Source organism: Setaria italica, chromosome VII (genome assembly GCF_000263155.2).
Source record: "Setaria italica strain Yugu1 chromosome VII, Setaria_italica_v2.0, whole genome shotgun sequence".
NCBI classification, from domain to species: Eukaryota; Viridiplantae; Streptophyta; class Magnoliopsida; order Poales; family Poaceae; genus Setaria; species Setaria italica.
This window is the reverse complement of record NC_028456.1, coordinates 30643666-30670650: the sequence shown is the minus strand read 5'-3', so window position 1 is coordinate 30670650 and position 26985 is coordinate 30643666. Positions and strand designations below refer to the sequence as shown.

At 43.5% G+C, this 26985-nt stretch overlaps 5 protein-coding genes and 1 pseudogene across 6 annotated transcripts; all 6 read left to right on the top strand.

The window, feature by feature from the left end:
* The first annotated feature begins 801 nt into the window (after positions 1-801).
* Positions 802-6146, top strand: LOC101756427 (kinesin-like protein KIN-14H). Its single transcript, XM_004976854.3, has 17 exons — positions 802-1134; positions 1255-1506; positions 1587-1731; positions 1888-1997; positions 2089-2208; positions 2327-2530; positions 2682-2891; positions 2976-3050; positions 3152-3298; positions 3438-3582; positions 3685-3794; positions 4272-4430; positions 4521-4723; positions 4971-5052; positions 5258-5362; positions 5444-5548; positions 5633-6146. Exons 1-17 carry the CDS (start codon positions 1099-1101, stop codon positions 5810-5812), a joined length of 2388 nt encoding a protein of 795 aa, XP_004976911.1. The 5' UTR covers positions 802-1098; the 3' UTR covers positions 5813-6146.
* A 1901-nt stretch (positions 6147-8047) lies between these two features.
* On the top strand, positions 8048-9610 carry LOC101756024 (thioredoxin-like protein CXXS1). The gene is made up of 3 exons (XM_004976852.4): positions 8048-8283; positions 8729-8851; positions 9145-9610. Exons 1-3 carry the CDS (start codon positions 8176-8178, stop codon positions 9289-9291), a joined length of 378 nt encoding a protein of 125 aa, XP_004976909.1. The 5' UTR covers positions 8048-8175; the 3' UTR covers positions 9292-9610.
* Positions 9611-10555: 945 nt separating this feature from the next.
* On the top strand, positions 10556-11438 carry LOC101755624 (uncharacterized protein Os04g0629400). The gene has a single exon (XM_004976851.4). It carries the CDS (start codon positions 10831-10833, stop codon positions 11209-11211), a length of 381 nt encoding a protein of 126 aa, XP_004976908.1. The 5' UTR covers positions 10556-10830; the 3' UTR covers positions 11212-11438.
* Positions 11439-11733: 295 nt separating this feature from the next.
* On the top strand, positions 11734-18480 carry LOC101755212 (helicase-like transcription factor CHR28). Of its 2 annotated transcripts, none has more exons than XM_004976850.3 (11): positions 11734-11923; positions 12587-13321; positions 13433-13587; positions 13695-13766; positions 13852-13926; positions 14340-15417; positions 15872-16002; positions 16282-16503; positions 16712-17203; positions 17293-17502; positions 17977-18480. In XM_004976850.3, the coding sequence occupies exons 2-11, from the start codon at positions 12760-12762 to the stop codon at positions 18079-18081; spliced, it is 3102 nt and encodes a 1033-aa protein (XP_004976907.1). In that variant the 5' UTR covers positions 11734-11923; positions 12587-12759; the 3' UTR covers positions 18082-18480. The 2 variants fall into 2 exon arrangements, with proteins under 2 accessions (XP_004976907.1, XP_022684436.1); XM_022828701.1 differs by having other exon boundaries at positions 13689-13766.
* A 106-nt stretch (positions 18481-18586) lies between these two features.
* On the top strand, positions 18587-22024 carry LOC101783316 (annotated as a pseudogene).
* A 713-nt stretch (positions 22025-22737) lies between these two features.
* Positions 22738-26061, top strand: LOC101754812 (probable protein phosphatase 2C 41). The gene is made up of 6 exons (XM_004976849.4): positions 22738-22968; positions 23117-23292; positions 23700-23942; positions 24020-24296; positions 25325-25479; positions 25578-26061. The coding sequence occupies exons 2-6, from the start codon at positions 23254-23256 to the stop codon at positions 25716-25718; spliced, it is 855 nt and encodes a 284-aa protein (XP_004976906.1). The 5' UTR covers positions 22738-22968; positions 23117-23253; the 3' UTR covers positions 25719-26061.
* Positions 26062-26985: the final 924 nt, after the last annotated feature.

Sequence of the window (26985 nt, the reverse complement as noted above, 5' to 3'; positions counted from 1 at the left end):
CAGAGCTTCATCAATAAGAAAAGGCCTCTCTGAAGGTCGATCTGTGTGGCCCGTGTTTGGATTGGCAACGTCGGTGATTCGGAGAAAACCTTCGCGTTTTAACCTTTCATTGCAGCTGAACTGACGGACAAACAGGACGATCGCCGGTCACCAACCCCAAGGACGCCAAAACAGTGAAACGGGCGTGCAGATCGCAGATGGGGAGTAAAATCCAGACCCCACAGGCTCCTAACCTGAACAGTACACTGATCAGTCCCCAGCAGTGAGCAAATCATCAGAAAATGCTAGTTAAGCACTTAAGCCTCCGACGCCACGAGACAAAAGGCAGCGATTAGCAAGCCGCTAATGGCGCCACGGCGTCTCGTCGTCGTCATCGTCGTTCTCGTCCGTACAGACTACAGTGAAGTGAAGTGAAGTGACTGAAAGACGCCGCACCTTCGCGCTGCTGAGGACTTGCCTGCCTCTCTCTCTCGCCGGAGAGCAACGTCGCAACACGCTCGGCCCGGCCCATCTCGAGGCCCGCGCTGCGACACGGAAGTTGACCGTTCATCGAGATTGGACGTGCCGGAACTACCCGTCGCGTGTGAACGAAACCCCGAGACCGCCACGGGCCCAGGCCGGCCAGCCACTGTTCTGCCCCGAGCGCCGGCGGCCGGCGCGGAGTCACAAGGCCACCTGCCGCGCCGGCCCGCACCACTCCCCAGTGGCAGGGGAGTAAATAAACCCGCTCTGACACATCGGGCCGGGTACCCCTTGTCGTTTCGGGTTCAAAATATTTCGAAAAAGCTCCGCCGCCTCCCCTCCCCTCCTCCCTCTCCCCTTCCCTCGGCTTCTCTCGCTTGGATCCGAGCCAACGGAAAAATCCCTGGAAATTCGACGGTGATTTTCCTCCAGGTCCGTTTGAGCTCATCGGCTCCGCGATTCTGCTGAGGTTTTCCGGAGCTTTTCGGGCCCGGGGCGCGAATTCGTCGGCGCTTCAAAGCCACGAGATTCTTTGCCGTCGAGTTCACTCCACCCCGCCCCAAGAAAGCTCCACCTCCCCCACCGCCGGGGAGAGGAAACCTAGCTATAACCCCTAATCCCACCAGTAATCCCACCATGGCCTCGTCACTGCCGCCTCGCAGCTCCTACCTGGTGATTTTCCCCCTCGCCTTCCCTGCAAAACTTCTCTTTGTTCCTGGGTTACTATTCGCCTCTGCGTTGCTTGGGATTTGAAATGCGGATGTCGTGACGGTGGTGCTGCTGTTGCCGCAGAAGAAGGAGAACGCGGGCACCGCGCGGCGCGAAATGGGGTTCAAGGTGACGCCGCGCCGGAACGTGCTGTCGGCTATCAACAACGGCGAGGCGAACGGCGGGACGCCGTCCGCGCCGGCTGATGGCGGCGGCGGCGGCGGCGGCGGCGGCGGCGGGGCGGAGGCGGCGCCCGTGGTCGAGTTCAGCGGGAGGGAGGACGTGGAGAGGCTGCTTGCCGAGAAGATGAAGGGCAAGAGCAAGAACGATTACAAGGTTGGTTTTGAGGGGAATTTATTGGTGCGTTCTTGTTGCAGATTTGGAGGCGTTTTCTTGAATTCGTCATATTTCTGCAGGGGAGAGTGGAGCAGATGAGCGACTACATCAAGAAGCTCAGAGCGTGCATCCGGTGGTACATGGAGCTAGAGGATGGCTATTTGGTTGAGCAGGAGAAACTCCGGGGTGCCATGGATGCTGAGAACACCCGTCATACCGATTTGGGTAATAAATCCTAACTCTCATTCTGTTTGGCTGAGTTCATGGGGAGGAAAATTGAGCCTTTCTCAGCCTCTCAGCGCATTGTACTAAAGTATCTGAAGATTCTGAATTGTTGTCTGCGCCACGGTATTTATTGATAGAATTCAATTCTTGTTGCAGAGGCCCAGCTCAGCACTGCGATTGAAGAGTTGAAAGCTGCTAACTTGGACTTGACAAGACGATGCGAATTTCTAGAGGAGAGCTTGAACAGGGAGAAGTCTGAAAAATTGGTGAGGGATACTCTTATGTCCTTGTTGCCTGATAATTGATATACTTCCAGTTCCGGTTAAAATTTTATTTACTCCATTTTGTAAATGGCAGATTGCTGTGGAGTCCTACGAGAAAGAAAAGCAGGAAAGAGAATCAGCTGAGAGTTCACGAGATGTACTGACTGTAGATCTAGAAAGGGTCACTCATGACGCCAAGCGGTTTAGCGAGCAGGTAATGGTTGACATAATGTGTTCCTGGGAAATAGTTAACCTGATCTTATGGACTATTTTTTACATGGTTTTGTATCCTGAGACCTATCTGTTAACATATATATGTCTTGAACTGCCAGCTAAAAATGGTTCAAGACACGAACAAAAGGCTTCAAGAATACAACACCAGCTTACAACAATACAACAGTAATCTTCAGGCTGATGCCTCAAAGAGTGGTGAGACTATCTCAAAACTACAAAAAGAGAAGAGCGCCATGATGGAAACTATGGCCGCTCTAAGAGAATGTAACAACTCAATGAGCAGCCAGCTAGAATCTTCTAGAGTAAGTACTTCCATGAAAGATTTTTTTATCAACTATTTATTGAATTTTGCGTGTTTCCCTAATGAAAATCATGGACAGTTCAATGGATTTGAATGATATGTGTATCTCAGCATGAATTACACACATATGTATTTTTTTAATATTCTCTTAGGCTTCTCAGCAAGAGTCCATTAGGGTGAAGGAAGAACTCAGGAAAGAAGTGGAGTGTCTTAGAGCTGAGTTGAAGCAGGTTAGGGATGACCGTGATCATTCAGTTGCTCAACTGAACAATTTGAACCTTGAACTTGCTAATTGCAAGGAACAAATTGGTAAATCTTCAAAAGAATGCGAAGGCTTGAGTACAAAAGTATCGGCACTTGAGGTTTGTAGCTGCAGATTTGTAGTCATATCTGTAGTGCGTAACTGTTGGGCTACTGTTGGGCTTAAAAGTATTCTTTATTATTAGGAAACGTGCAATACACAACAAGAACAGATTCAGACTTTTCGGAAGCAGCTTGCAGTGGCAACACAGAAGTTGAAGGTTAGAAGTTGAAGCATTTGCTACTAGTTTTAATGATAATTCTATGAAACAAATGCATTGTTCCATTTTTTATCGTTTGAAACAATTATTCATCTATGCAGCTTGCTGATGTGACTGCAATCGAGGCGATGACAGGATATGAAGAGCAGAAGGAGAAAATAAAATACCTTGAGGAGCGTTTGGCACATGCAGAGTCTCAAATTGTTGAAGGTGACGAGTTGCGGAAAAAACTACATAATACTATATTGGTAATACTTGAAAGCATATTATCTCTTTGTTAAGCTGTTAGTTATTAGTATCTCTTCTTTGTAAATACTTTGGATGAGCAATTGAAGTATTATTGTATATGCTGCACTCTCTAGGTATTGATTGGCCTCATATTTGCAGGAATTGAAAGGAAATATCAGGGTTTTCTGTCGAGTTCGACCGCTTCTTCGGTTTGATGGTGATTCAAATGGTCCAGAAGGAGCATCTATCTCTTTTCCAACATCAGTAGAATCTAATGGGCGTGCTATTGATTTGATGAACCAAGGTAAATTATGTCTTCAACATGGTTTTTTTGGGTCGCCTACTTAGTTTTATATGACGATACTAATGTGGTGTTCCTTTGTTGTTATTTTTTTTCCTTATGCAGGCCAGAAGCTCTCCTTCTCATATGACAAGGTTTTTGACCACAATGCTTCACAGGAAGATGTGTTTGTGGAAATATCGCAATTAGTCCAAAGTGCACTTGATGGATACAAGGTATTAACTTTGAATCGCTACATGGTGTGCTGATGGATAGTTACAAGTGTTCATCTTTAATGGTAGCAAACATCCTTCATTTCCTTCATGTACAATGGCAACCATATGTGTGAACTGTTAGCCTTTTGAGTTTCTAGTGATGCGGTACTCTCATTGTGTTTTTATTCTTTGAAGACATTCTAAATGCTTTTTTAAATTGATTCCATATGTGGTAATTTTTTTCATATCAACTTCGACATATGGTAAGAAACAAACCATATTAGCATTATTTCACATCTTTACAATTGATCATCCTTATGCTTTAATCTTGTGTGTCAAAATATTATTACATAATCCATGCACAGTCAAGTTACTACATCCTTGTGAAGCTTTCAGTTCATATGGATTGTCACTTATTTTTACAAACTTCTTGGTATAGCTGCTGTATTTTTTTTATTTATGAAGTAATTTCTCATGTTTAACGCCTTTGCAATACAGGTATGCATATTTGCCTACGGTCAAACCGGATCCGGTAAAACTTATACAATGATGGGCAGACCAGGCATTGATCAGAAAGGCATAATACCTCGTTCTTTGGAACAAATTTTTAAGACAAGTCAATCTCTAGAATCTCAAGGATGGGAGTATTCTATGCAAGTTAGTATCACACAGCTATTTGGCTTATAAATGCTGCATTAATTTGTGTTGTTACTAACACAAACAATGTATATCTCACTCATTGTGTAGGCATCAATGTTGGAAATATACAATGAGACAATTCGCGATTTGTTAGCACCAGGTCGCCCAAATAGTTTTGAGATGACACCCAGTAAACAATACACTATAAAGCACGACTCTCATGGGAATACAACTGTGTCTGACCTTACAATTATCGATGTCTTTGGTATTGCTGATGTGACTACTCTACTAGAGAAAGCATCCCAGAGCAGGTGGTCCTCTTTGATTGCACATGTGTATATGGCCCTTATTTCTTGTTGAGCATTGGCATCTGTTGGTACTTGTTTGGTTAAATGGAACAGACTTACTGGTGCATTGTTTATTTTGTGCAATGGGTAGTGTCAATATATAGTGAATTGCAGGTTTTAATTGTTCATCTAAGCTGTTTTTTCCCTACATGTCTATTTATGTGATTACATATATCTATTGCATCTAATGTTGTCTTTTGCATTTTAACAGATCCGTGGGTAAGACCCAGATGAATGAACAATCTTCTAGGAGTCATTTTGTGTTCACACTAAAGATATCAGGATCAAACGAGGTATGCAAAGTCTCATAGTCACAGCTTGAAGTGTACCAGGAACTATGTAAGGAAATTAATTTGACTATCATGCCAAGATCTACCAAAATATAGTGTGGTTTATGCTTCATTTTCTTATGGATGTTAATCCTTTTTTAGATTACTCAGCATACTAAATAAACATAAATAATCGGAATATATGCCTTCTTTTTTCATTTTCTTGCAGAACACAGGCCAACATGTCCAAGGGGTCCTTAACTTGATCGATTTAGCTGGGAGTGAGCGCCTTGCTAAAAGTGGTTCCACCGGTGATCGCTTGAAGGAAACTCAGGTGTGCACGCACTTCTTATGATTTCCAATATTCTCAGTATTTGACAGTGGTGTGTAATCATGTTTCTTTTTCATGTTTTAGTCAATCAATAAAAGCTTGTCAGCTCTGAGTGATGTAATCTTTGCGATTGCAAAAGGAGATGACCACGTTCCCTTCAGAAACTCAAAACTTACGTACCTATTGCAGGTTAGTGACACAGGACATCTACTTAAAGTTGTATGTTCAGGAGTCCATTTCAAACAATTTCTTAGCTATAACTTGACTTTGCAGCCTTGCCTTGGAGGAGACTCGAAAACTCTTATGTTTGTCAATATTTCACCTGAGGCATCATCTGTTGGGGAGACGATATGCTCCTTGAGGTTTGCTTCAAGGGTGAATGCTTGTGAGATCGGGATACCAAGGCGTCAGACACAAGCCCGTTCCTTCGATTCTAGGCTGAGTTATGGGTGAAGTCGTTGTAGCCATCACTGTAATGTGATATATAATGAGTTGGTTTGTGCCACATTTGGCCACCAAGGCGATGTGCCGATGTGCAACAGAAATCTTGTAACCTGTACAGTGTAGGCAGTGGAGATGTGCTGAGAGCAGCATATGTTGGAGCGCTGACTTCTTGTCACGCTTTTCCTTTGGGTGTAGCAGACTTCAGTAATATTAATTGTGACGGCGGGTTCATAATTGAAACTACGTATTTTTTTTTCTGCCAAGCAGAATTCAGCTGCTGGCTTATGGTAATAGCACAATACTATGCTAATATGCTACAAAGAAATCACTTGGTACCTTGTAACTCATGAAATGTGCAGTGCACCGATTTGTTCAATCTTGAACACGTTTATATTTTTTTTTTCATTTCTGTTCGGTTGCTTGGGTCATGAGTCATGAGTGCTTGTTCTTTGTGCTGATGGGTTGCCTCCACAGGATAGCGCAACAAAACTTAAGTATTGCATTTGAAGCAACCATATTGTCTTATCATGGAGGAATCTTTTGACGAGCTAATGCTAGTTTCATCAGTAGCTCTAAGTTCTTTTCCTTTTTCTTTCTTCCCTTTGAGATGAAGCCTCCGACCTCCCTCCAGTTCCTCTGGAAATCTTACTAAAAAAAAAAGTTCCTCTGGAAATCTTGAGCTCACCACGCGCGGCCCATCCTCGTCCTGGGCCCAGGCACACGCGCAGCTGCGGCCCAAGTTCAAGCCGCGCGTTGCAGCGTTGTGAGCTCGTCCGAATCCGCGGCGGCTTCTTCCCCGGCGGCTTCTTCCCCGGCGGCGACCGGAGGCTTCGACGGCGCAGCGCCCTGAGACCTCGAGCGCTCTCCCGGCATCGATCATGTTCTGGATCGAAGCCAGCAGGCGGCAGCCATGAGCAGATTCCTTTTCTTCTATGTCACTGTCCAGAATCAAGGTAATGACATGGATTGTTTTGGGTAGAATTGCGCTACATTACGCGTTCGCCTTTTATAGGAGACAACATGGAAAGCTTCATTTCTAAGCTTTACAGGACTGTTTAAACAACGGTGATGGTATTTCTTATAGTGTACGCTTCCTTGCAACTACGGACAGGGGTCGTTTCATCCTGAATCAGTCATCATGTACGAATGTACGATTGATTTCGACATTCCATGCTTGTGCAACTATGGGTTAATCTGTTTTTTTTCAAACTCAATTATTGCTTATATAATACGGAATCATCCATTAAGCGCAGGCAGGGGTTGTCCCCCTCCCCCATCTATTTTGGATCTTAGCCGTGTCTGCACTAAGGATGCAAACACCGGGTATGGATTGGATAGGTCTGTCGGATCATCTATGCTTACGCTGCATGAAGTTGAAATTACTAGAAGCAAAATAAGTATAAGGAAGATTCTGGATTTGTGTTTCTGCAGTAAGTTAGAGGATAGGTTCAAGGTGCCTTGTCTTGATTCTTTTATTCCCATTTCGTGAAGAACTTTTCTTATTAGCAAAAGCACCCAAAGTCATACTGATATTATAGGATGGAGCTTTATAATACTCCAGAGACCAGAGTTATTTTTCATTGGATACTTCAAGTTCTATTCAACATCAAAATATACTAACTAAAGGAAAGTAAGAAACTAAGAACCTATGTACAATACTCATCTCCATGAGTTTTTCTTGGGGAAAAAAACACAGCTGGAAACTTATTTTCCTTGTCTGTAGTTCTTATAGTCCAGAAAATGATACTTTTCCGTTTCTAAACACACTGGGGTCCGTGAAGTGGCACCAAAGTAATTCTAACCTCGTGAGGCCCATGTTTTTGGTGATGCTGTGTGCTATCCACGCGGTGCTATGTGCCATCTTAGGTAAGCAAGCTGCTTTTTTCTCCTCAGAGGAAGATAGCAATGCCGACGCCGCAGAAAAATGATGTCGCACTGCCAGCAACACCCTTTGATGTGGATTTGACTATGATGGACACATTTTACAAGGATGTTAGTTAACAAGGTCGAGTTGTGGGCTTACTTTCCATCATCTCACATGATAGGCATTGTATTAATATTTCTGCCTCACATGTTCTCACCTGATAAGCATTGTATTAATATGCTTCCATTTGTATGCTTCTGTTTTTTTACTTTGGATTTCAGAATACCGCATAGGATCCTCTCAGACTCCAGAAAAATCAGATCAGCCAAAATAAGGCTGGACCCACCATCTGTAGAATATATTCCCATGCTTATCTTAGCAGAGTGGATTGGCACACCTTTCTTCCGTAGACAATCTGTAAATCTTTTTCTTGCTGGGGAAGGGGTCAGGGAGGAGGAGACCAAGAAGAAGAACAGAGAAGGGGGAGAAGCTTGTGTTCTCAGGCCATATGGAGATCCAGCAGCCCCGGGGGGTTGGCAATTCGAAGGTCGTGAAGGTTCAGAGCGAGGAGGCATGGGAGCTATTCACCAATCAAGCAAGCAACGAAGGCCGCCCTGTGGGTTCCCCTGCTTTCCCTTTCCTCCCCACCTCTCCTCTTTGGCCTGGTTCTTTTCTTCTTGTTGAGATTCGGTTCAATTTTCAAAGTTCTAATGATGCCCTCTGATGTTGTGGGCTCTCAGTTATTTCCAGTTTGGTCCATTCTTTGTTTCTGTTCACGATTGTGCTAGAATGATTGATGTATATCATAACGCGTTGCTTTTGTGAGATTATACAATTTTTATGCAACTTGGTTTTTGGCCAAGCTCCTTCTTGTTCTTCCTTTTGTTGTTCGTGTATCTGTTACATCTTTTCCTTTGGTTATAGTGGGCAAAATCAGTAGAGTTGGGGATAGATTAGCCTGACGGTCGGTGCTCTGCCTTTCTAGTGAACAGCATCCAGATCCTGTTTTTCCATCCACACAAAATTTTAACCATAATAAAATTATCCTCCATGCCATGCAGGTTGTTGCCCATTTCGGGGCATCATGGTGTGTGACGTCCCTGTCCATGAACTACAAGTTTGAGGAGCTAGCTCAGACCCACCCTGAGGTCTTGTTCCTCTATGTGGATGTTGACGATCTACAGGTAATCACTATTTCTTCTTACTTGTCTTGTGTCTGGGCTTTTTATGATCCAACCTCTAAGGAAAGAAAGGAACTTGCTCAGTCGCATCACATTTTTCTTCCAAGAAATAGAAGCACGGGGTAACAGCATAAATTGATGCTTGATATAGAATCTTTAAAATTTCTTTAGGTCTTGAGGATCCCCAATGTTTTATTTTATTTGGATATTATGATACAAACATATAGAGAAACTCACTCTTCTTCATACATGTCTGAAGAAAGCCTGATTAAGCTACGCCACCATGGTGAATGCAGAGTGTTTCATCCAAGTACGGAGTGAAGGCCATGCCGACATTTTTCCTCATCAAGAACAAGGAGGTGGTTAGGAAGATGGTTGGGGCGAATCCCGATGAGTTGAAGAAGCTGGTGGATTCTTCTACTGATCCCTTCGAAACTCAATAGTGGTGGAATAGTCATTCGTTGCCGTCATGTCCTCTGAACTGCTCTGTGACCGTGAGCACTACCTGGTCAGGTCTTCTGAAATGCGTCTGGATGTTCCAGACTGTACATTGTCGCTCGTGTGACTCTGATGGCTGTCGATTTGTAGCTCAGTAGTCTTACCTGTTGATCCTGCAACTGTGAACGTAGTGGGTGTGACTCTGAATCGTTGCTTGTGTTTGGGGTTGAAAAATAAAGGTCACTTCAAGCACACTTGCCTGTTACCATGATATGAGGATACATGTCACTTTCAGATGGCAGTGGTTGATTTACTAGCGCCAAATTGCTCTCTTCTGACAATGGTGTATTAAATTGTTACAACCTCTGCAGCATTGCAAATGTGCAAATCCCCATGATCAAGTGTGATGTAATCCTAGATTATGCTGGTAGGTACTTATCATATGCAGAGTTAACTTGTAGGTAGGATTATCATATTTGAAGGCGCCAGTGCAACTGCAGCTTTGCTACCTGCATCAAAAGAATATACAACAGAAATGGACCTGACCAGAGGCACCACATCTAACCACCCTAGGATAATGAACAAAACTGCAGGCTGTGCTGTGGCCCAATGCAACATGTGAGCAACTATTGACATGTCACAGGTTGGCTTCAGCTTTTCGCTCAATGATACTCTTATCTTCGTCCGGGAGGCGCCGAAGAAAAAGGTGAAAGGAAGACGAGGAAGGAAAGGCAAATCATTGCTGGGGAGACACCATGGCATGTTGCCATGGCACCATGGACTGTGGTGTACAGTGCTCTCTCCATGATCTGTGGCTCTCTGAAGCTTCACTCTTACTGTCGCCTTGTCCAATATACCCCCGGTTTTACTTGTGACCAGGAGTGTCGGCAGAGTTAACTACTGTTGCTGACAGGCTCAGATGGTAGAAGTGTGCTTTTGTCACCTGATAATCTCTGCTTGCTTTCTGCAATTCTGCTGGTATCAACTGGCACTTGATCACTTGAATCTGTCAGTGTCGAACATACCCCTGCAGAAAATGATTTTGTGTTGCAGTAATCTGACCTTTCTGTTCTGTTATACAGATCAGATAGCACGGATCAGGATTCAGGCTGATGACCACACTGACTGCTGAAAGCCTGAAACTGAGCGGCACTGAATAAGATAAAAAGTGCTTGCCACACAATCAATTTCTCGTGATTGTCTGTTAATTGCTTATAATATTGTGTGTACTTCGGTAACAGCAACTAACAGAACTTTTTCTCACGCTATCCCGCTCTCTCTCTCCTTCACGTGTAGCCATGCACGAGCGCTAATCCGACAACCAGCACCAACACCAAAAACAAAAGCGAGGTGGCCGAGTGACCCCTTCTTCCTCTGGACTGGACCCATCTCGCCATCCCTCACTCTCCAGTCTCCATATCTTCTCTGCTCTCCTGCATGTTCTTCTAGTGAGAGATGAGAGTGAGTGGTAGCTAGCACAGGTCGAAGAAGAGAGCAAGAGCAGGGAGGAGGAAGACGACGGAGCAGCAGCTGCTTGCCTTCAGATGTGCTGCTACGTGGGCAAGGCAACCAAGATCTTCCTGTGCCTCGTGGCGGCGCTCCTCGTCGCGGGCCTCGTCCTCGGCTTCGGCCTGGCCCGCCACACGTGGGGAGCCAACAGAGCCCAGCCGGACTGCCACTGGCCGGACTGCCAGCAGCAGCCGGCGGAGGAGGGCCCCGTGTACGGCGACCCTCTCCTCCCGGCCACCTCCGGCGCCGCCACCACGCCGCCGACCAACCCGCTCACGCAGCCTGCCGTGGCCGCGTTCCCGGGGGTCGCTTCGTCCTCCTCCTCAGGCTCAGCCGCCGCGCCGCCCACGGGCGTGCCCTACTTTGGGCCGCCTGGGCCGTTCGTCGTGGGCCTCGGCCCGGCAGCTCACGCTTGACACTCATGAAGTCAGGAATATGAGTGGGAAAGCGAGTGGGGTTTTGACCATTTTTTTTTGTTAGTTTTCTGGATTTTAGCGTCTGAATATGATTTGTTTCCATTTTTTGTATTTCCACTTGTTTTTGACTCGTTTCGGTGTACAATTGGGTAAATTACTCGGAGTCTGTATCCGTTGTTTGGTTCGATACAGCTAGTACGTATTAAATTATCACCATACTTCCTTCACTTGAGTTTCTCCGGTTTATTTTTTTGGGACTTTTGCGCTCTTGCTCCAAACGGTCGTGCAAATTTCGGCGAAATTCCCGTGAAATTTCACGTACCACTTGAGTCATTATCCGCCGTTCCGTCGCCTCCCACACGTTTCCTTCCGCCGTAAGCTTCGAAGACCGTTTCCCGTTCCCAGCCAATGAAAATATTTTCGTTTTCCCGCTCGAGTGCTCCCACTGACAAGTGAGCCCGAGCGTGCGGGGCCCGCGCCGCAGGCATACAAAGCTCTGCAACGAACGCCGCGCCACCCTCCCAAATCTCCTCCCCCGGTCTCGGTCGCGCACGCCCGCCTGCCGTCACGCACGAACCGCCTCGCCGGATTCCCCTCGCCGCGATAGATTCTCGCCGATTCCGCCGCCACGTGCTCAGAAACATCCGGCGCCGCGCCGGCGTGCGGTCGCCCGTCGATCTCCGCCCGCGCCCACTCGCCGATTTCGGAGCAGGTAACAACGATGCTTGACTTCGCTCTCCGTAGTGTCTTTCTTGACTTGTGGCTCTTGGTCTCCTGGACGGAAATATATTTTATTATAATGGTTTCTTTGGATGTAAGTGCTTCGATTTACGGGAAATTTAAACGATATTGATCCCGATTGTGATGGAAATGCGGCGGCTTTGCGCCGATTAGGTCTTTGGGATTGGTTGGAAACGGGAGTTGGGGAAGGTTTAAACGATCGTGGGTTCGATTGGGTTTGCGAATTCCGCAGATGTTGCCTAACGGGATTATACTGGTTGATTCTTCTTGGTTTCTGTACGTTCGTCAGTAGCTCTGTAGGTTCACGGTTTGTACCGATGCTTGGCAGGGGAAATAACAATCTGCTGAAGTTTTCCTGTTGCTGTTGTGATGAATCTACTCCGCCTGAATATTGAGTCTTGACCCTTACAAAAATTCGGCTCCTTTCATTTCGTTTTCTTTTTGACTAACAACAGGGGGAAAAAGACATTTTGCTAACTTCTTTGGAGCTGGCATCTTGCACTTAACTAGCCAAATAAATTTCTTATTGTACAAGTGTCTTTTTGTTATTAGAGTTTCACTTTAGAATTTGCATTATTTCCAACCCTGACACGTGTAGCTGAAATTTCGTTTGCCATCTTGATGCCACTTGCAGGCTAACTGCTGCCTGCTGAGATCTGTCACTGAAGCCTGGTGCATTATTTGTTCCTAGTCACAAGTCATTGTGCAGGAGACTGTCCTCAAGCGTGTTGATGTTAATTAATTTGATTAATATCTGGTGATTAAAGCTAAGCATAACAGAAATTCGACAAAGCATATTTAACGTGCATGATTGTAAGCAATATGGACATTATTGACTTAAGTTCAGATAGTGAGGGAGACATCATTGATCTGTCTTCTGATAGTGACGGCAACAATGAGTTTCACTCATGGAGAGAAGATGATACCGATTATGAGGATCCTGTTAGTCCTTTTGAACTGCCTCTTTTTCCTCTCAGCACAGCACTTGACCAATACGATAATTGGCAGATCGCAAAAAAAGAATATGATGATTGGTTTAACAGTAGAAATGCTTCATCCTCTTATAGCCCTGTTGAGAATAGATCAACCACTGAAATGAGCAGTGGGGTGAGTAATGATATCAAGAGGGATATTCCATTATCAATAACATATGGTTCTGCAGCAAAATCTGAACCCTTCCATGGTCCAAATGTTGAACATCAGTTTCCACAATCTTTCACCAATGGAAACTTCAGTCCTCAATCATTTGCATCCAATCATTCAAGTTTAGGTGACAACAGAATCAAGGAAGAGCCTGCTGTGAAGTTTGGTGGTTTTCAAAGATGCACTGCGAATGGAAATGGGATGTCTTCATCTACAATACCAACAGGTGCCATTTCATTTACTATCCATGAAAGATTTTGATTTGAGCAATACTACAAAAATGATTTATATTTGTGCAAAGTGTGGATATTAAGACAATGCTGTCTTAAACTGTCAGATGATGTCTTTGTATGTGGAGGTTCGCGTTCACATAGGATCTTCCCTCCACCAATGCCACCCAGGACTTCTGTTAATGATGCAAAAGATGATGATGACATAGAAAAAAGGCTTTTCGGTTTAGATGAGAGAGCTGTATATGAAGAAGCCCTGAAGGTATAGATATTTGGTTGATTTATATAGGCATGGCACCTTTCCATTTTCTTATTCATTTTTTAATCATACTTGTATGAACCATGCTAATGTTCCCAAAACATATGCAGCATATCATTCAGGAAAAAAGGGAAGAAGATCTGCCTGAAGGTGTTATGTCAGTATCACTGCTTAAGCATCAGGTAACCTTTTCTTTTATCTCAGTTATCCAGATATTTTACTTATTCTGGAGGCCCTCTTCACTTTCATGTTCTTTTATTTTGAAAGAAAATTGCATTAGCTTGGATGCTTTCGAAGGAGAATAGTTCACATTGTTCAGGTGGAATTTTGGCAGACGATCAGGTATGTTTTACTTTTCTACCTTATTCAAGTAGCTTTTATTCTTCCTGCCAGATTCCTTTAAACTTCCTCCTGTCACAAATATAATCCCATTATGACATCAACAGTCTTCAATGTGTAACTGACAGCAAATATCATTATGACATCAACACAGTCTTCAATGTGTAACTGATAACAAATATCTACATATTATCTTAAATAGAAAGAGTTATATATTATGAAAGCACATTTCATGGTGAATTTATTTAGATCAGCCTTATATTATCAATGTATGTAAGTTCTTACATATTGGTGGTCAAAGCTATTCTTACATTTTTTTGGTCAAAGCTAAAGAAAGTTTGGCTTTGGACAAATTTTAGATGGACTTATATTTGTGATTGGAGGAAATATCAGGCAATTAACTTTCTATGATACAGGGTCTTGGGAAGACAATATCAACGATTGCCCTTATACAGAAGGAGAAGGTTAAGCAGTCTAGGTTCATGACTGCTGGTTCATACTGTACAAACGCTGTCCCAAACATTGATGATGATGATGATGATGTGGTCATTGCCATGGACAAGAAAGAACTGAAGGTTGAACCCTTGAAAAAGCTAGATGATTCTGCACGATTGAATGTTTCCAGCAGTCTTAAGCTCTGTGATGATGATGTGGTCATTGTCATGGACAAGAAAGAACTGAAGGTTGAACCCCCCCTTGAAAGGCTAGATGATTCTGCAAGATTGAATGTTTCCAGCAGTCTTAAGCTCTGTGATAGTCAGTCAGGTGCTGCTACTGATATAGTTGAATCAAGGAAGAAGACCAGAATGAGGTCCTCTGCATCAACCTTGAGGTCCAAGACTAGACCAACTGCAGGAACATTAGTGGTGTGCCCTGCTAGTGTTCTTAGGCAGTGGGCTAATGAGTTGTCTGTGAAGGTCACGGAAGGCGCTAAATTGTCAGTTTTGGTTTATCATGGAGGTTCAAGGACTAGAGATCCAAATGAGTTGGCAAAATATGATGTTGTTGTCACTACATACATGACCGTGGCAAATGAAGTGCCTAAAGAAAACTCTGATGATGAGAAATATGACATTGAAATGTCTGGAATTTGTCCGGAATTTTGTGCTGGCAGCAAAAGAAAACGACTACCGAAAAAGCAAAGCAAGGCAAAGAAGAAAAATAAACCTAGCAATTCAGATGGTGGCCCACTTGCCAGGGTGAAATGGTTCAGAGTTGTGCTTGATGAAGCTCAAACAATAAAAAATTACCGGACTCAAGTGTCAAGAGCTTGTTGTGGACTGATGGCAGAAAGGAGATGGTGCTTATCAGGAACACCTATACAAAATAAAATTGATGATCTATACAGCTATTTCTGTTTCTTGAAATATGAGCCATATTCTAAACTTAGTTCTTTTAAAGATAAGATCAAGTACGAAATTACTAAAGATCCAGTTCGTGGATATAAGAAACTTCAAGCTATCTTGAGGATAATTCTACTGCGGCGCACAAAAGGTGAAATAAAGTAACTCAACCATATATAATATCTGTCAGCATTTTGTACTTCTTAGCTACACCACGCTTTAATGCTTTTGCCTACAAAACTTACTAATTCCCTACTTAATTTGCAGTGGCTTGCAACCATGAAGCTTTGTTTGGCATCTTTGACTCTGTTTGTGTTTCAGTACTTAGTTTTTCTGAAAACGAATTCCATTTGTGTGGCGTATATCTTTATTTTTCAAGTTTTAGTTTTTCTGAAAATGAATTCCATTTGTGTGGCGTATATCTTTATTTTTCAAGTTTTAGTTTTTCTGAAAATGAATTCCATTTGTGTGGCGTAAATCTTTATTTTTCAAGTTTTAGTTTTTCTGAAAATGAGTTCCATTTGTGTGGCGTATATCTTTATTTTTCAAGTTTTTTCAGTTGTGATATTTAGTATTAACATACTCTTGAACCGTTCTCCATACAGAAACGCTAATAGATGGAGAACCAATCTTAAAACTACCACCGAAGACAATTCAGCTGAGTAAAATAGATTTCACCCAAGAGGAGCGAGCTTTCTATTTAACACTTGAAGAAGGCTCTCGACAAAAGTTCAAGGTACCTTCAACTTAATTGCTTAAATCTGATGCCTGTTTTTTATTTGCATTCATGGTGCATCATATTTGTCTAGTCTCAGCAGTATACTTGATGTATGCTCCTTATATTTGCATTCACTTTACTGACGTTAGGTCTAGCAGTTTATAATCAAATAAGAATAGCTTACATATTGAATTATCCCATTTCGGCTTATAATTTCCCCCCTTTCAAATTAAGGTTCAGTTGCCCAGAATTTCGGCACGAAATGTCTGATGCTTATTTGTTGTCTTTGTGATACAGGCATATGATGCAGCTGGAACAATAAATGAAAATTATGCAAACATCCTTGTGTTGCTGTTGCGGCTTCGGCAGGCTTGTGACCACCCTCTTCTTTTGAAGGGGCAGGAATCAGATCTTGTTGACACTAAATCTATAGAAATGGCAAAGCAACTTCCTAAGGAAACAGTGACAGATTTGCTTGAAAAGCTGGAAAGAGGTCCTGCAATTTGTTCCATATGCAGTGTAAGCAATTAGATCACTCAAAATTTGTTACATGCACAGTTTTTGGAATATTTTTTATGAAGCAAAATAATTAAGTTAAACAAGAGATATGTATGTCAATGTGCGACGAAGCATTAAAGAGTTATTGGTTTATTTGATTTTAGCTTAAATGTTATCTTAGCCCACAACTTCTTGATCAGGACAATAATTTGATTTCTCCATTTTGCAGGATCCACCAGAGGATGCTGTTGTCACGACATGCGGTCATGTTTTCTGCTATCAGTGTGTACATGAGAGCTTAACGAGTAATGGACATGTCTGCCCCTCTCCACTTTGTGGGAAGAAACTAAGTGTTCGATCTGTTTTTACACCAGCAGTATTAAAGCTTTGTACCTTGCCAAAGTTGGAGCTTGATGTAATATCTAGTTGTTCCACTGTGGATGACAAATCATATTCAATCTGTGAAAGCAGTTACATCTCCTCGAAGATCCGACAAGCAGTGGACATACTTAAATCAATCATCACAGTGGGGGATGCTACCGAAGCAATTCCAAGCGAGATGGCCCCTGTTAAGGCAATAGTCTTCTCCCAGTGGACTGGCATGTTGGATTTGATGGAGCTTTCACTGAATAGCAGTGGCATACAATTTAGGAGGCTAGATGGAGCAATGTCTCTCAACTTGAGGGAAAAAGGAGTGAACGAGTTTAAAAATGATCCCAAGGTACTTTCCTGCATCCTATCCTTTTCTTATCCAGTAATTTTTTGCTGACATTTGATAGGTAAATATAGATAATCATTTTCATTCTTCAGGTGAGAGTAATGCTTATGTCACTGAAGGCTGGCAATCTGGGTCTAAATATGATAGCTGCTTGCCATGTGATTATGCTTGATCCTTGGTGGAATCCTTATGCTGAGGACCAAGCTGTTGACAGAGCACACAGGATTGGTCAGACCCGTCCTGTTACTGTTTCGCGGTTTACAGTAAAGGACACGGTGGAAGACCGCATTTTAGCTCTGCAGGTAATACTTTGGCTCCTGCATTTTCATTTCGAGATCATGGTATTCTTTCTTTTTTTTAATTAGAGGATACATGCCTCTAATCATATCATATGCATGTTTCTCTCATTTCAATATAGTTTTGTAATCTTGAGGTGGTCAGCCAACTTTTAGCCAATACCACCAGTACTTCAATTTCGTGCCACATCTTGTATTAGGAAATAATGATTGGCGTGAAATGATATAGCAGCTACAATGAACAATGAAATGATGATGAATGTGAGGCTAATAATATATATTGAAGCAGCTATTATCTATGCACATCATATGCCAGTGTCGATCTCTTTGTTTCCAAAATGATTCTATGTTAGCTAGAAGGTTTATCCATGCTATTAATCTGACACTGCGGATCAGTTCATCGGCCATCTTACCATTGTTGTTTTTGTCTTCTGCCTTTTCCATGTTTTTATTGACAAATTGTGTATATTTCCCTCCCAGGAGAAGAAGAGAACGATGGTGCAATCTGCCTTTGGCGAGGACGGTTCCAGTGGCAATGCTACCCGACTCACCGATGAAGATCTCAGATACCTCTTCATGGTGTGATGGCGGACTTGTAATCATTCGTGGGGCTGATGACTTTTTTTCTGTGACAATCTTAACACATAGGCTAGGTTAGAGTTTGATGGTAGTATCTGGCACTGTTATTTATGCAAGTAGGCATTTTGAAGCTGAGGTAGTGTATGCTTATGCACCTCACCAATGGCCGATGCTCCAAGCCCACATTTGCACTGTTGTTGCAGTGGGTGGACAGTGTAGCGTTCTGCTGGTTTTCGTAGTTGTGAGAGAGCTCTTCCATCCGAAGGAGAAGATTTGTACATGGATGTCATATAGATATCGTTGCATTTTTGTTCTTTGATTAGCCTAGACACGAAACCTGTAGCTGCTAATTGTGGAACAGATGCTTTTTTTGTGTGATAATTGCTCTAGTCAACTTCAACTGTTACAAGTCGGGCAGGGCCTTATCAGGGACATTTTCTTTCCTGTTGACGCAAATGCAATCCTCAAGTTACCAATAAGGGCTGGAGGGGAGGATTGCTGGGCATGGGAGATGGAGAGGCACGACAACTACTCTATCAAGTCGGCATACCGGCTGCAGGAAGACGTGCGAGACCAACATGAAGGTAACCAGTCTGAACCAGGTGGTTCGGAGGAAGGGCAATGGAAACTGGTTTGGAAACTAAAGTTAAGGTGTTCTGGTGGCGTGTTCTACATGACTACCTGCCGGCAAGGAAGGTACTCCATGTAAGACACATTGAACCTACTGCGCATTGTGAAACATGCGGGGCAGATGAAGAATTGGTATGGCATGTCCTGTTAGAATGCACTGTGGCAAGAATGTTCTGGGAGCAGGCAAAGAAGATCACTGGAGTGAAGCTACCATGTCTCCGGCCGGATTCATGGGCGAGTGATTTGCTACAGGATAATGTATGCTCAAGGAAAGATAGAGCAGTGATCATATGTGGAATATGGTCACTTTGGATGCTGAGGAACCGGCGTCGCCATGGTGAAGCCGGGCTGCCAATTCGTCAAGCAGTTATGCGGGTGCGTGATACGGCTTATGATCTATGGCAACTACGTACTCCACCCACAGAAAGAGCAGGTGCCGAAGGTGTTGCCTAGATGGAAACCATTGGAGGAAGATTGGATCGAATGTAACTTTGATGGCGCCTTTTATCTGGATGGAAGTGGAGCAACAGGAGCTGTTCTGCGAGTCACAATATGGCTGTTTTCAGGGAGGTTCGGCGAGATGGTATGATCTCTGTGTGGATGCACTAACCATGGAAGCGTCAGCCTGCAGAGATGGTTTGATTCTCGCGAGGAAACACGGCGCCACAAGAGTGGTATTTGAGACGGACTGCCATGCGTTTGTGGTCGTTGAAAGACGAGCAACGATCGTCAATTACGGTGATTCTCATGGAGATTCAAGAGCTTTATAACTCTCTAGTTAGCTTCTCTTTGTGTATATGCTAGTAGAGTTTGTAACTTGGTAGCTCATGTGCTGGCCAAGCAGGTTTCTAGTGTGTGTGATGGGCGAGTGGCACCAAGCCCCGTCATGCGTACATCGATACCTCGAGTCAGATTGTAACCATGCTCTTGATCAATGAACGAACTCCCTGGTCTCAAAAGAAAAGAAACTTCAACTGTTACAAGCGTGTGTCGTGTTCGTGCTCGTTGCATCTCAGAACAAAATTTTCGCATTCTATCGTCTAAAAAAGAATATGAACACCAAATTTTTAGCCACCGTGGCAGCGTACGCGCTGGCAAATACGATCTGATCAGGGTGACCCGCCGCGATCACACCTCATCACCCTTCAAGGCTCCAAGTTTCCTTGGTTGGTTTCCCGGTTCTCGGCCGCCGCATTCCCGTTTCAATTTTTCGAATTTCAAATCGTCTCGTCCAACGGTACCCCACGCCGCCAACAAATACCTCGATCGATCACCATTCACCGATCACTCTCCATCATCGAAATTCCGCCCGTTCGAACTGTCCCCAGTCTGCAACCGCGCCGGCCGCCGGACTCCTCCGACCGCTCCTTTGACGACGAGGTAAGCCGCCGGTGCCAGTTTCACTATCTATGGTGGTGGTGGACTGGTGGTGGTGCCATTATCGGGCGACTTTCCTCGACATGGTTACTCACGGTAGATTAATTTGAGTGGTGCCATTATCATGGATATTGTGTGTGTCTGGTACTTTGTTTTAGTGAAGGAAATCCCATCATGTTCTGCACCCTAACTTTTAAAAGTTTTCAGCATAGTTGGCGATTACTTGGTTCATTTCTGGTTGTGATAGTTTTTTCATTGATCTAAGTTTGAACTCTTTCCATATAGAAATGCTCCTTGATGGCGAGCCAATCATAAAAATACCAACAAAGACAATTCAGTTGAGTAAAATAGATTGCACCAAGGAGGAGCGAGCTTTCTATTTATATCTTGAAGAAAACTCTCGTCAAAAGTTAAGGGTAATTGCCAGTCTACATACTCTACTATATTCTTTCAATAAGTAGTCAGTAGTTTTCCCCCATCCTGTGTTGTCTTACATGATAAATGTTTCAGTCCAGCAAGGTTACGTACTTACGTCAGAATAGCAGTCCACATGAACATGAGTTATGAAAGATGAAGTGTTGATGAACATGAGCTAGTTGCCCACATTAACTTTATGAAAGATAGGTTTCGCATGCAGTTCACATTTAGGTTAAAATTGATTCTACATGTTCAGTTCAAATTTCTGTTTCCAAACTAAGTTTCAGTTGCACTGAAATTTCAGTGTGCAATACCTGATGCTTGCATGTTGAGTTCATTTTACAGGGACGCTCTAAAGAGTACATGCAGAAAAACTATGTGCACATCCTGGCGTTGCTGTCTCAACTTAGGCAGGCTTGTAACCACCCTTTCCTTCTTAAGGGGAAACAATCATTTGACCACTCTCTAGGATTGGCAAAGGAACTTCCTGTGGAAGTAGCGGCAAATGTGCTTGAAAATATGGAAAAAGGTGCTGCAAAATGTACCATGTGCAGTGTAAGCAAATAGTTCACTCAGAGTTCGTACATGCAAATTTTGTCGCCTTGGAATAACTGCAAGCTCACTTATTCTCGGTATTATTTTGTTCTTGCAATTTGCCAATAGTGTCTTTGTTTCTGTAGGAACCACCAGTGAAAGCTGTTGTTGCAACATGTGGTCATGTTTTCTGCCGTGACTGTGTACATGATAATTTAATAAATAAGGAGGAGGTTGAAGAGAAGGTCTGCCCCGCTCCTCCACATTGCGGAAAGGAAGTAAGCCCCGAATCTCTTTTATTAGCTTATGCTTTGAAGTTCGTTCTCTGGCCTAAGCTGGAGTCTGATGCAACAAGTTCCATCACATCTGAGGACGAACCATTCTCAATCTGTGAAAGTGGTTACGTCTCTTCGAAGATCCGGGCCACCATCAACATACTCAAGTCGATCATCAACACAGAGGATGATCATGATGCCACGGCATCAATTCCAAGTGAGATAGCTCCCGCTAAGGCCATAGTGTTCACCCAGTGGACTGGCATGTTGGACTTGCTAGAGCATTCACTGAGCTGCAACAATATTGAGTTCAGGAGGCTGGACGGTCCATGCCTCTGAACGCAAGAGAAAGAGCAGTGAAAGAGTTTAATACTGACCCAGAGGTTCGTTTCTTGCCTTCTACTCTCTCTCTTTTTTTTTCCGTTTCCACTGCTAATTATTTACCTTTTTTAAGTTTGACAAAGTAATCCATTTTCATTCTTCAGGTGGGAGTGATTATTATGTCACTGAAGGCTGGCAATCTTGGTCTGAACATGGTAGCCGCTTGCCATGTGATCATGCTTGATCCTTGGTGGAATCCCTCAGCTGAGGACCAGGCAGTTGATAGGGCACATAGGATCGGACAGATCCGTCCTGTGACTGTCTCCCGTTTAACCATCAAAGACACAGTGGAAGACCGCATTTTATCACTGCAGGTAATATTCAGTTTCATGTAGTCTCCTAGCGCTCCTTCCTTAATTCATTTTTATCTGTATTTTACAATGCGGTGATTAAACATTACAAACTTTGAACAAATTAACGTGCTTATAAAAATGTCAAACTTCAGTGCATGAAAGTACATCACCAGATTTTTCAGTAAAAAAATACTTTATTATATCATAGTTTATCAAAACTAGTGATCTAATAAAGTAAAAAAGCAAAGTAATTGGCTCAGGGTTTTAAAAATATCAAACAGAGCATAACAGTGGAGTAGTGATAAAATCTGTTTAGTGCAGATATACCATTTTACAAACTGATGATGAAATGTGTACTCTTTGTTTTGCCAGGAGGGAAAAAGGAAGATGGACATAGAGAACTTTTTTTTTAAGTGCCTGGCTTGGCGCAAGAGTAACTCTGTCTGTGACGACATACAAACGCGAAGTGGCTCTGGCGTATGTCAACGGTGGAGCAGATGGCTGAGTTCCCTGCCTTGTGGCACGCAGGAGAGTAGTGCTCTGCTCACACGCTGTATCGTCTCTCTGAAACTCCCAAACTGAAGCTCGCGTGTGGAGAATCATCGCAGCCGCAGCGACAGTTCCGTTGGGCTGTGGTTTGGGTACCCGTTGGATCATCTGGTCGGGTCAGGGGCAGGGCCAACCCGACCCGAGACCCAGAATAAATAAGGTTTGTTGGCTAGTGAGTGCGTCAGGGTCAAACTAGTACTTTTGGGTTGACCCGTTCCAAGCCACCCGCACACCTAGCGGCGACGGCTGGGCGACGACTCCTGCGCCACCACCAGTGGCGACCTGCAACTGCAATCCTCGACCCACCTCACCTCCCTGCTGTCCCCCTCCACTCTCTCCTCCCTCCCGCCCGCCTTTCTTGGCTTTCTTCCTTGCGGCCACGACTAGGCCGCCGCCCTGCGCCGGGTCTTCGCCGGCGACGAGCACCCGTGCACCAGGTATGCCCGCTCGGCTGTGCGAAACCGAGCACCCCAACCCTAATTAAGCTTGTTTGTATCCGGATCTGACTATGCGTAATTAAGCTTGATGCTCTATCTGTATCTAACTTCGAGTTTTTCTTGTAAAATTTATCGGGTGTACACCCAGGTCCTGTACGGGCTCAGCTCCTGGTCCCAATAGAGGTGTCTCGGTGGCTGTGGGTACTTGCGAATTCGCCCTCTCCTTTTTGTTTTGTTTTTAAAATTTCAGTTCCTGGATTGAAACTGAGAGGGAATTACCAAGATATGGCAAGGTTATGCTGCTTCGGCGCCAGTTGCTCGGAGGTAATCCGTTTCTGCTGGCACATGCTTTGTGAATGTTTTTCGCCATATACTAGCATCTATGCAATTGTTCTGAAGATTTTGTCAATTAATTATGTATTTTTTGTGGTACTAGTAATCACTAGTCACTACTAACTCCGTCCCAAATTATAAGTTGTTTTAATATTTTTAGATTCATAGATTTTGCTATTCACATATATATACGCTATGTCTAGATGCATAGCAATAGCTATGAATTTAGAAAAGCCAAAACGACCTATAATTTGGGACGGAGGAAGTACTATTTGCTTGTTGGAACACAATACCATCACTAATTCTTCACCCTCCACCCGGAGCTCTGACAATTGCAATCTATCTCATGTTAACACTCCAACCACATCACTCGTGCTGATTGTTCTGCTTCGATACAGTTCACCGGACATGGTTCGACAGCATCTGGTAAAGGGAAAGGCTGTCAGGGGCAGGTCAAGGTCTGTTATGGCTATAATCTTGTAAGAGGGATGACGAATCATCCGATGGAGGACTATCACGTCGCCGATCTTGTCGATGTGAAGGGAAACGAGCTTGGTCTTTTTGCTATTTTTGACGGCCATCTAGGAGATACCGTTCCCGCGTATTTACAGAAGAATTTGTTTCCAAATATTTTGAAAGAAGTAAGTTTTTAGCTTTTTTTCAATGAGGATTAATTTGCCAGCAGTGTGGTGATCTTATTCTTATCGGGCTGTTTTAGGAAGAGTTTTGGACACATACAGATAGAGCAATCACAAAAGCTTATGAAAAAACAGACCAAGCTATTTTATCGCATACTCCGAATTTGGGACAAGGTGGCTCCACTGCTGTAACTGCCATTCTTGTAAACGGCAGGAAGTTATGGGTAGCTAATGTCGGGGATTCAAGAGCTGTTCTTTTGAAAGGTGGTGAGCCCATACAGATGTCAATAGACCATGATCCGAATGTTGAGCGCAGCGTAATTGAAAATAGGGGTGGCTTTGTTTCGAATATGCCAGGTGTGCCCTCAATTTTTTACTCTTTAAGCACGGTACCTTGATTTAAATGATTGGGGTGCCTGGTCAATTTTTCAATGTTTGGTTCACTGGTCTCATTCAGAGCATTTAAACATCTCAAATGCACAATCTCAGTAATTGTTTTGATGGTATCTTAGTAAAAGGCTTTTAGGTATGGGAAAATGCAACAGGTGCCTACAAGCCAAGTTCAGTGACATGATTACTTTATTTTAATCTTTACAACAAGTCATATGCAAATGTTTATTGTACAACAACATGTGGTTAACTTATTATTGAGATGGTTCGAAGTAAGTTTTGCTGTAAATTCAATGTAGCAAGTCATATTTAATAAAAGCACTCGTTTTGTAACAAAAAGGATGCTGCTAACAGCTTCATGATGCATTGCACGTCAAAATATCTGAAGTATGGCAGTAATCAATGTCTGCACTTCCTCTTAAGGTTCAAAAGTAATTCTTGTGTGGTTACCAGAAGGAATCATTTGAGATTGAAAAACTAATTTTAGCACTGACACATACTAGCTAATTTTAAGGAGTTCTAAATCCTAAGTCTAGTGTTATATTCTTAAAGTAGAAATACTGGTCCAAAATTTTTTCCCTAAACAGGATTAGTGTTCAAAAGGCTGAAAGGTTCCTAGTTTTTTTTGTGGGGGCCGGTAAATTGCAGCAGAACAAATTCTGGGGGTAGATGGTATACTAGAGGCCTATGACATCTGTGTGCGCTCAATTCATTGGTTACTGAAACAGCATTAATATTTGGGGATAATAGCTGAACTCATATATCATTTTACCTAGAAAAAAAAATGAAAAGCTACCATATGTTTTAGCTTCCAGTATAATCATTATTGCAGGAAGATCAGATATTCTTCTTTTGGAAACTCCATTGTAATTCTTATCCTTTAGTAACTCTAGATAAGCAATTAAGCAGAAATATGCACCTTTGAAAATAGGCAGAACTGTGTGATTTTAAAGTTCTTGTTTACAGCATATTGAATCTAACACTGTAAATTTCAGGAGATGTTCCCCGAGTATGCGGTCAGTTGGCTGTCTCCAGAGCTTTTGGAGACAGGAATCTAAAATCACTATTGAGATCAGAGCCCGATATAAAAGTCGAAGACATAGATCACACGGCGGAGCTACTTGTCCTTGCGAGTGACGGCCTTTGGAAGGTGTGGGTTGTTATTTCGAAATTTCCAAATGGCCAGAATAAGATCAGACATTTCCATGGCTGCATTCTTAATACTTTTGCTTTTATCGACCGTGCCAGGTTATGAACAATCAGGAGGTTGTCGATTTGGCCAAAAGGTACAAGGATCCATATGCAGCTGCCAGGCAATTAACTGCCGCGGCGCTAAAAAGAGAGAGTAAAGATGACATATCATGTATTGTTGTTCGGTTCAAGGCGTAAATGGATTGCAGGCGACTGACGGAGGATTTTCATCGAGAGCAGAGGAGTAAATTAGGCCGACGGTAGTGGTAATCCAATGGATGAATAATTACAGGGGGCGTTGGTGTAAATGATTTGTTGGCTCCAGTGTAAGTTCATAGATAAATGTATTCTAGGATTGTTTGGCTTGGCGATTTCAAAGGTACAGGTGTGAAGGCCCGAGAGCTATCTAAATATAGCTATCATCTGTAAATAATGGTTGCAGATATTGGAAGTTGACCGTGCTCCATTGTGAATTTATGAGAGTAGATTGAGCAGAAATTTGGATTAGTTCTAAAAGAAAGAATTGCAACTTGCAAGGTTAGATGATCGGAAGGTTGTACAGGCGTGTTCTACTAAATTAAATCCTAATGAGGTGAAACAGGAAAGAACTGGATCTTCATTCTGCGTGGAAGTTTGGAAAATCATGAAGGAAATGGATAGGAACTTGTGAAGATTCTCGATATAATGGTCTTCTAACACCTACAAAAGGAGCTGCAAACTGAGATCTCAACAGAAGCTCGATGGGATAATTCCCACGCCGCTATAATAAACAAGTAACTGCGTGAAATTCAGGCATAACTCGTACTAAGAACTAGTAACTAAGATCATTTATACTGTCTGCACTTTCAATTGCACACCAAAAACACAGTAAAATCTTCGTATCTGCTGAGGTGTTTTCTCATTTTCTGATAGAGGCCATGTTGAATGTGGCGTCGATATAGCTGACGAGAGGGGCCTAGAGGTAGAAGGCGATGACACTGCACCTCGCGGAGCTCGTCGGCGTGGCGCGGCCCCCTGAAAGCACCGGCACAGGAAGCGCCTTGTTCAGCTGTTAGTCTCCGGTCGCTGCATGATCTAAGAGGGCACGATGGCGACTGAGTTGCGGAAGGAGCCGCCATTGCTGCCGCCTGCCGGTGCGACCTCAACCGTGCGCGGTGGCTCGCTCCGCTCGGGTATATGCGGCAGCCACGAGCCCACGACGAATCGAGCGCTTACGATTCCTGCGGCTGGATCAGAGAGGGACGAAGGCGAGAAGGACGGCGACGGCTGACGGGAGGGCGGTGGAGACGACGACGAGAGGAAGAGGCGCATAGACGAGGCGGGAACCGGCGGCGACCCAAAGCAGGGCTCTTTTTGCAAATATTTGGATCGCAATTAATAATCGCGATCCGATTCTTTCATAAAACCTCCGGGATTTGATCGCGATTAATAATCGCGATCCAAATTAGGAGGTTTGTGTAAATTT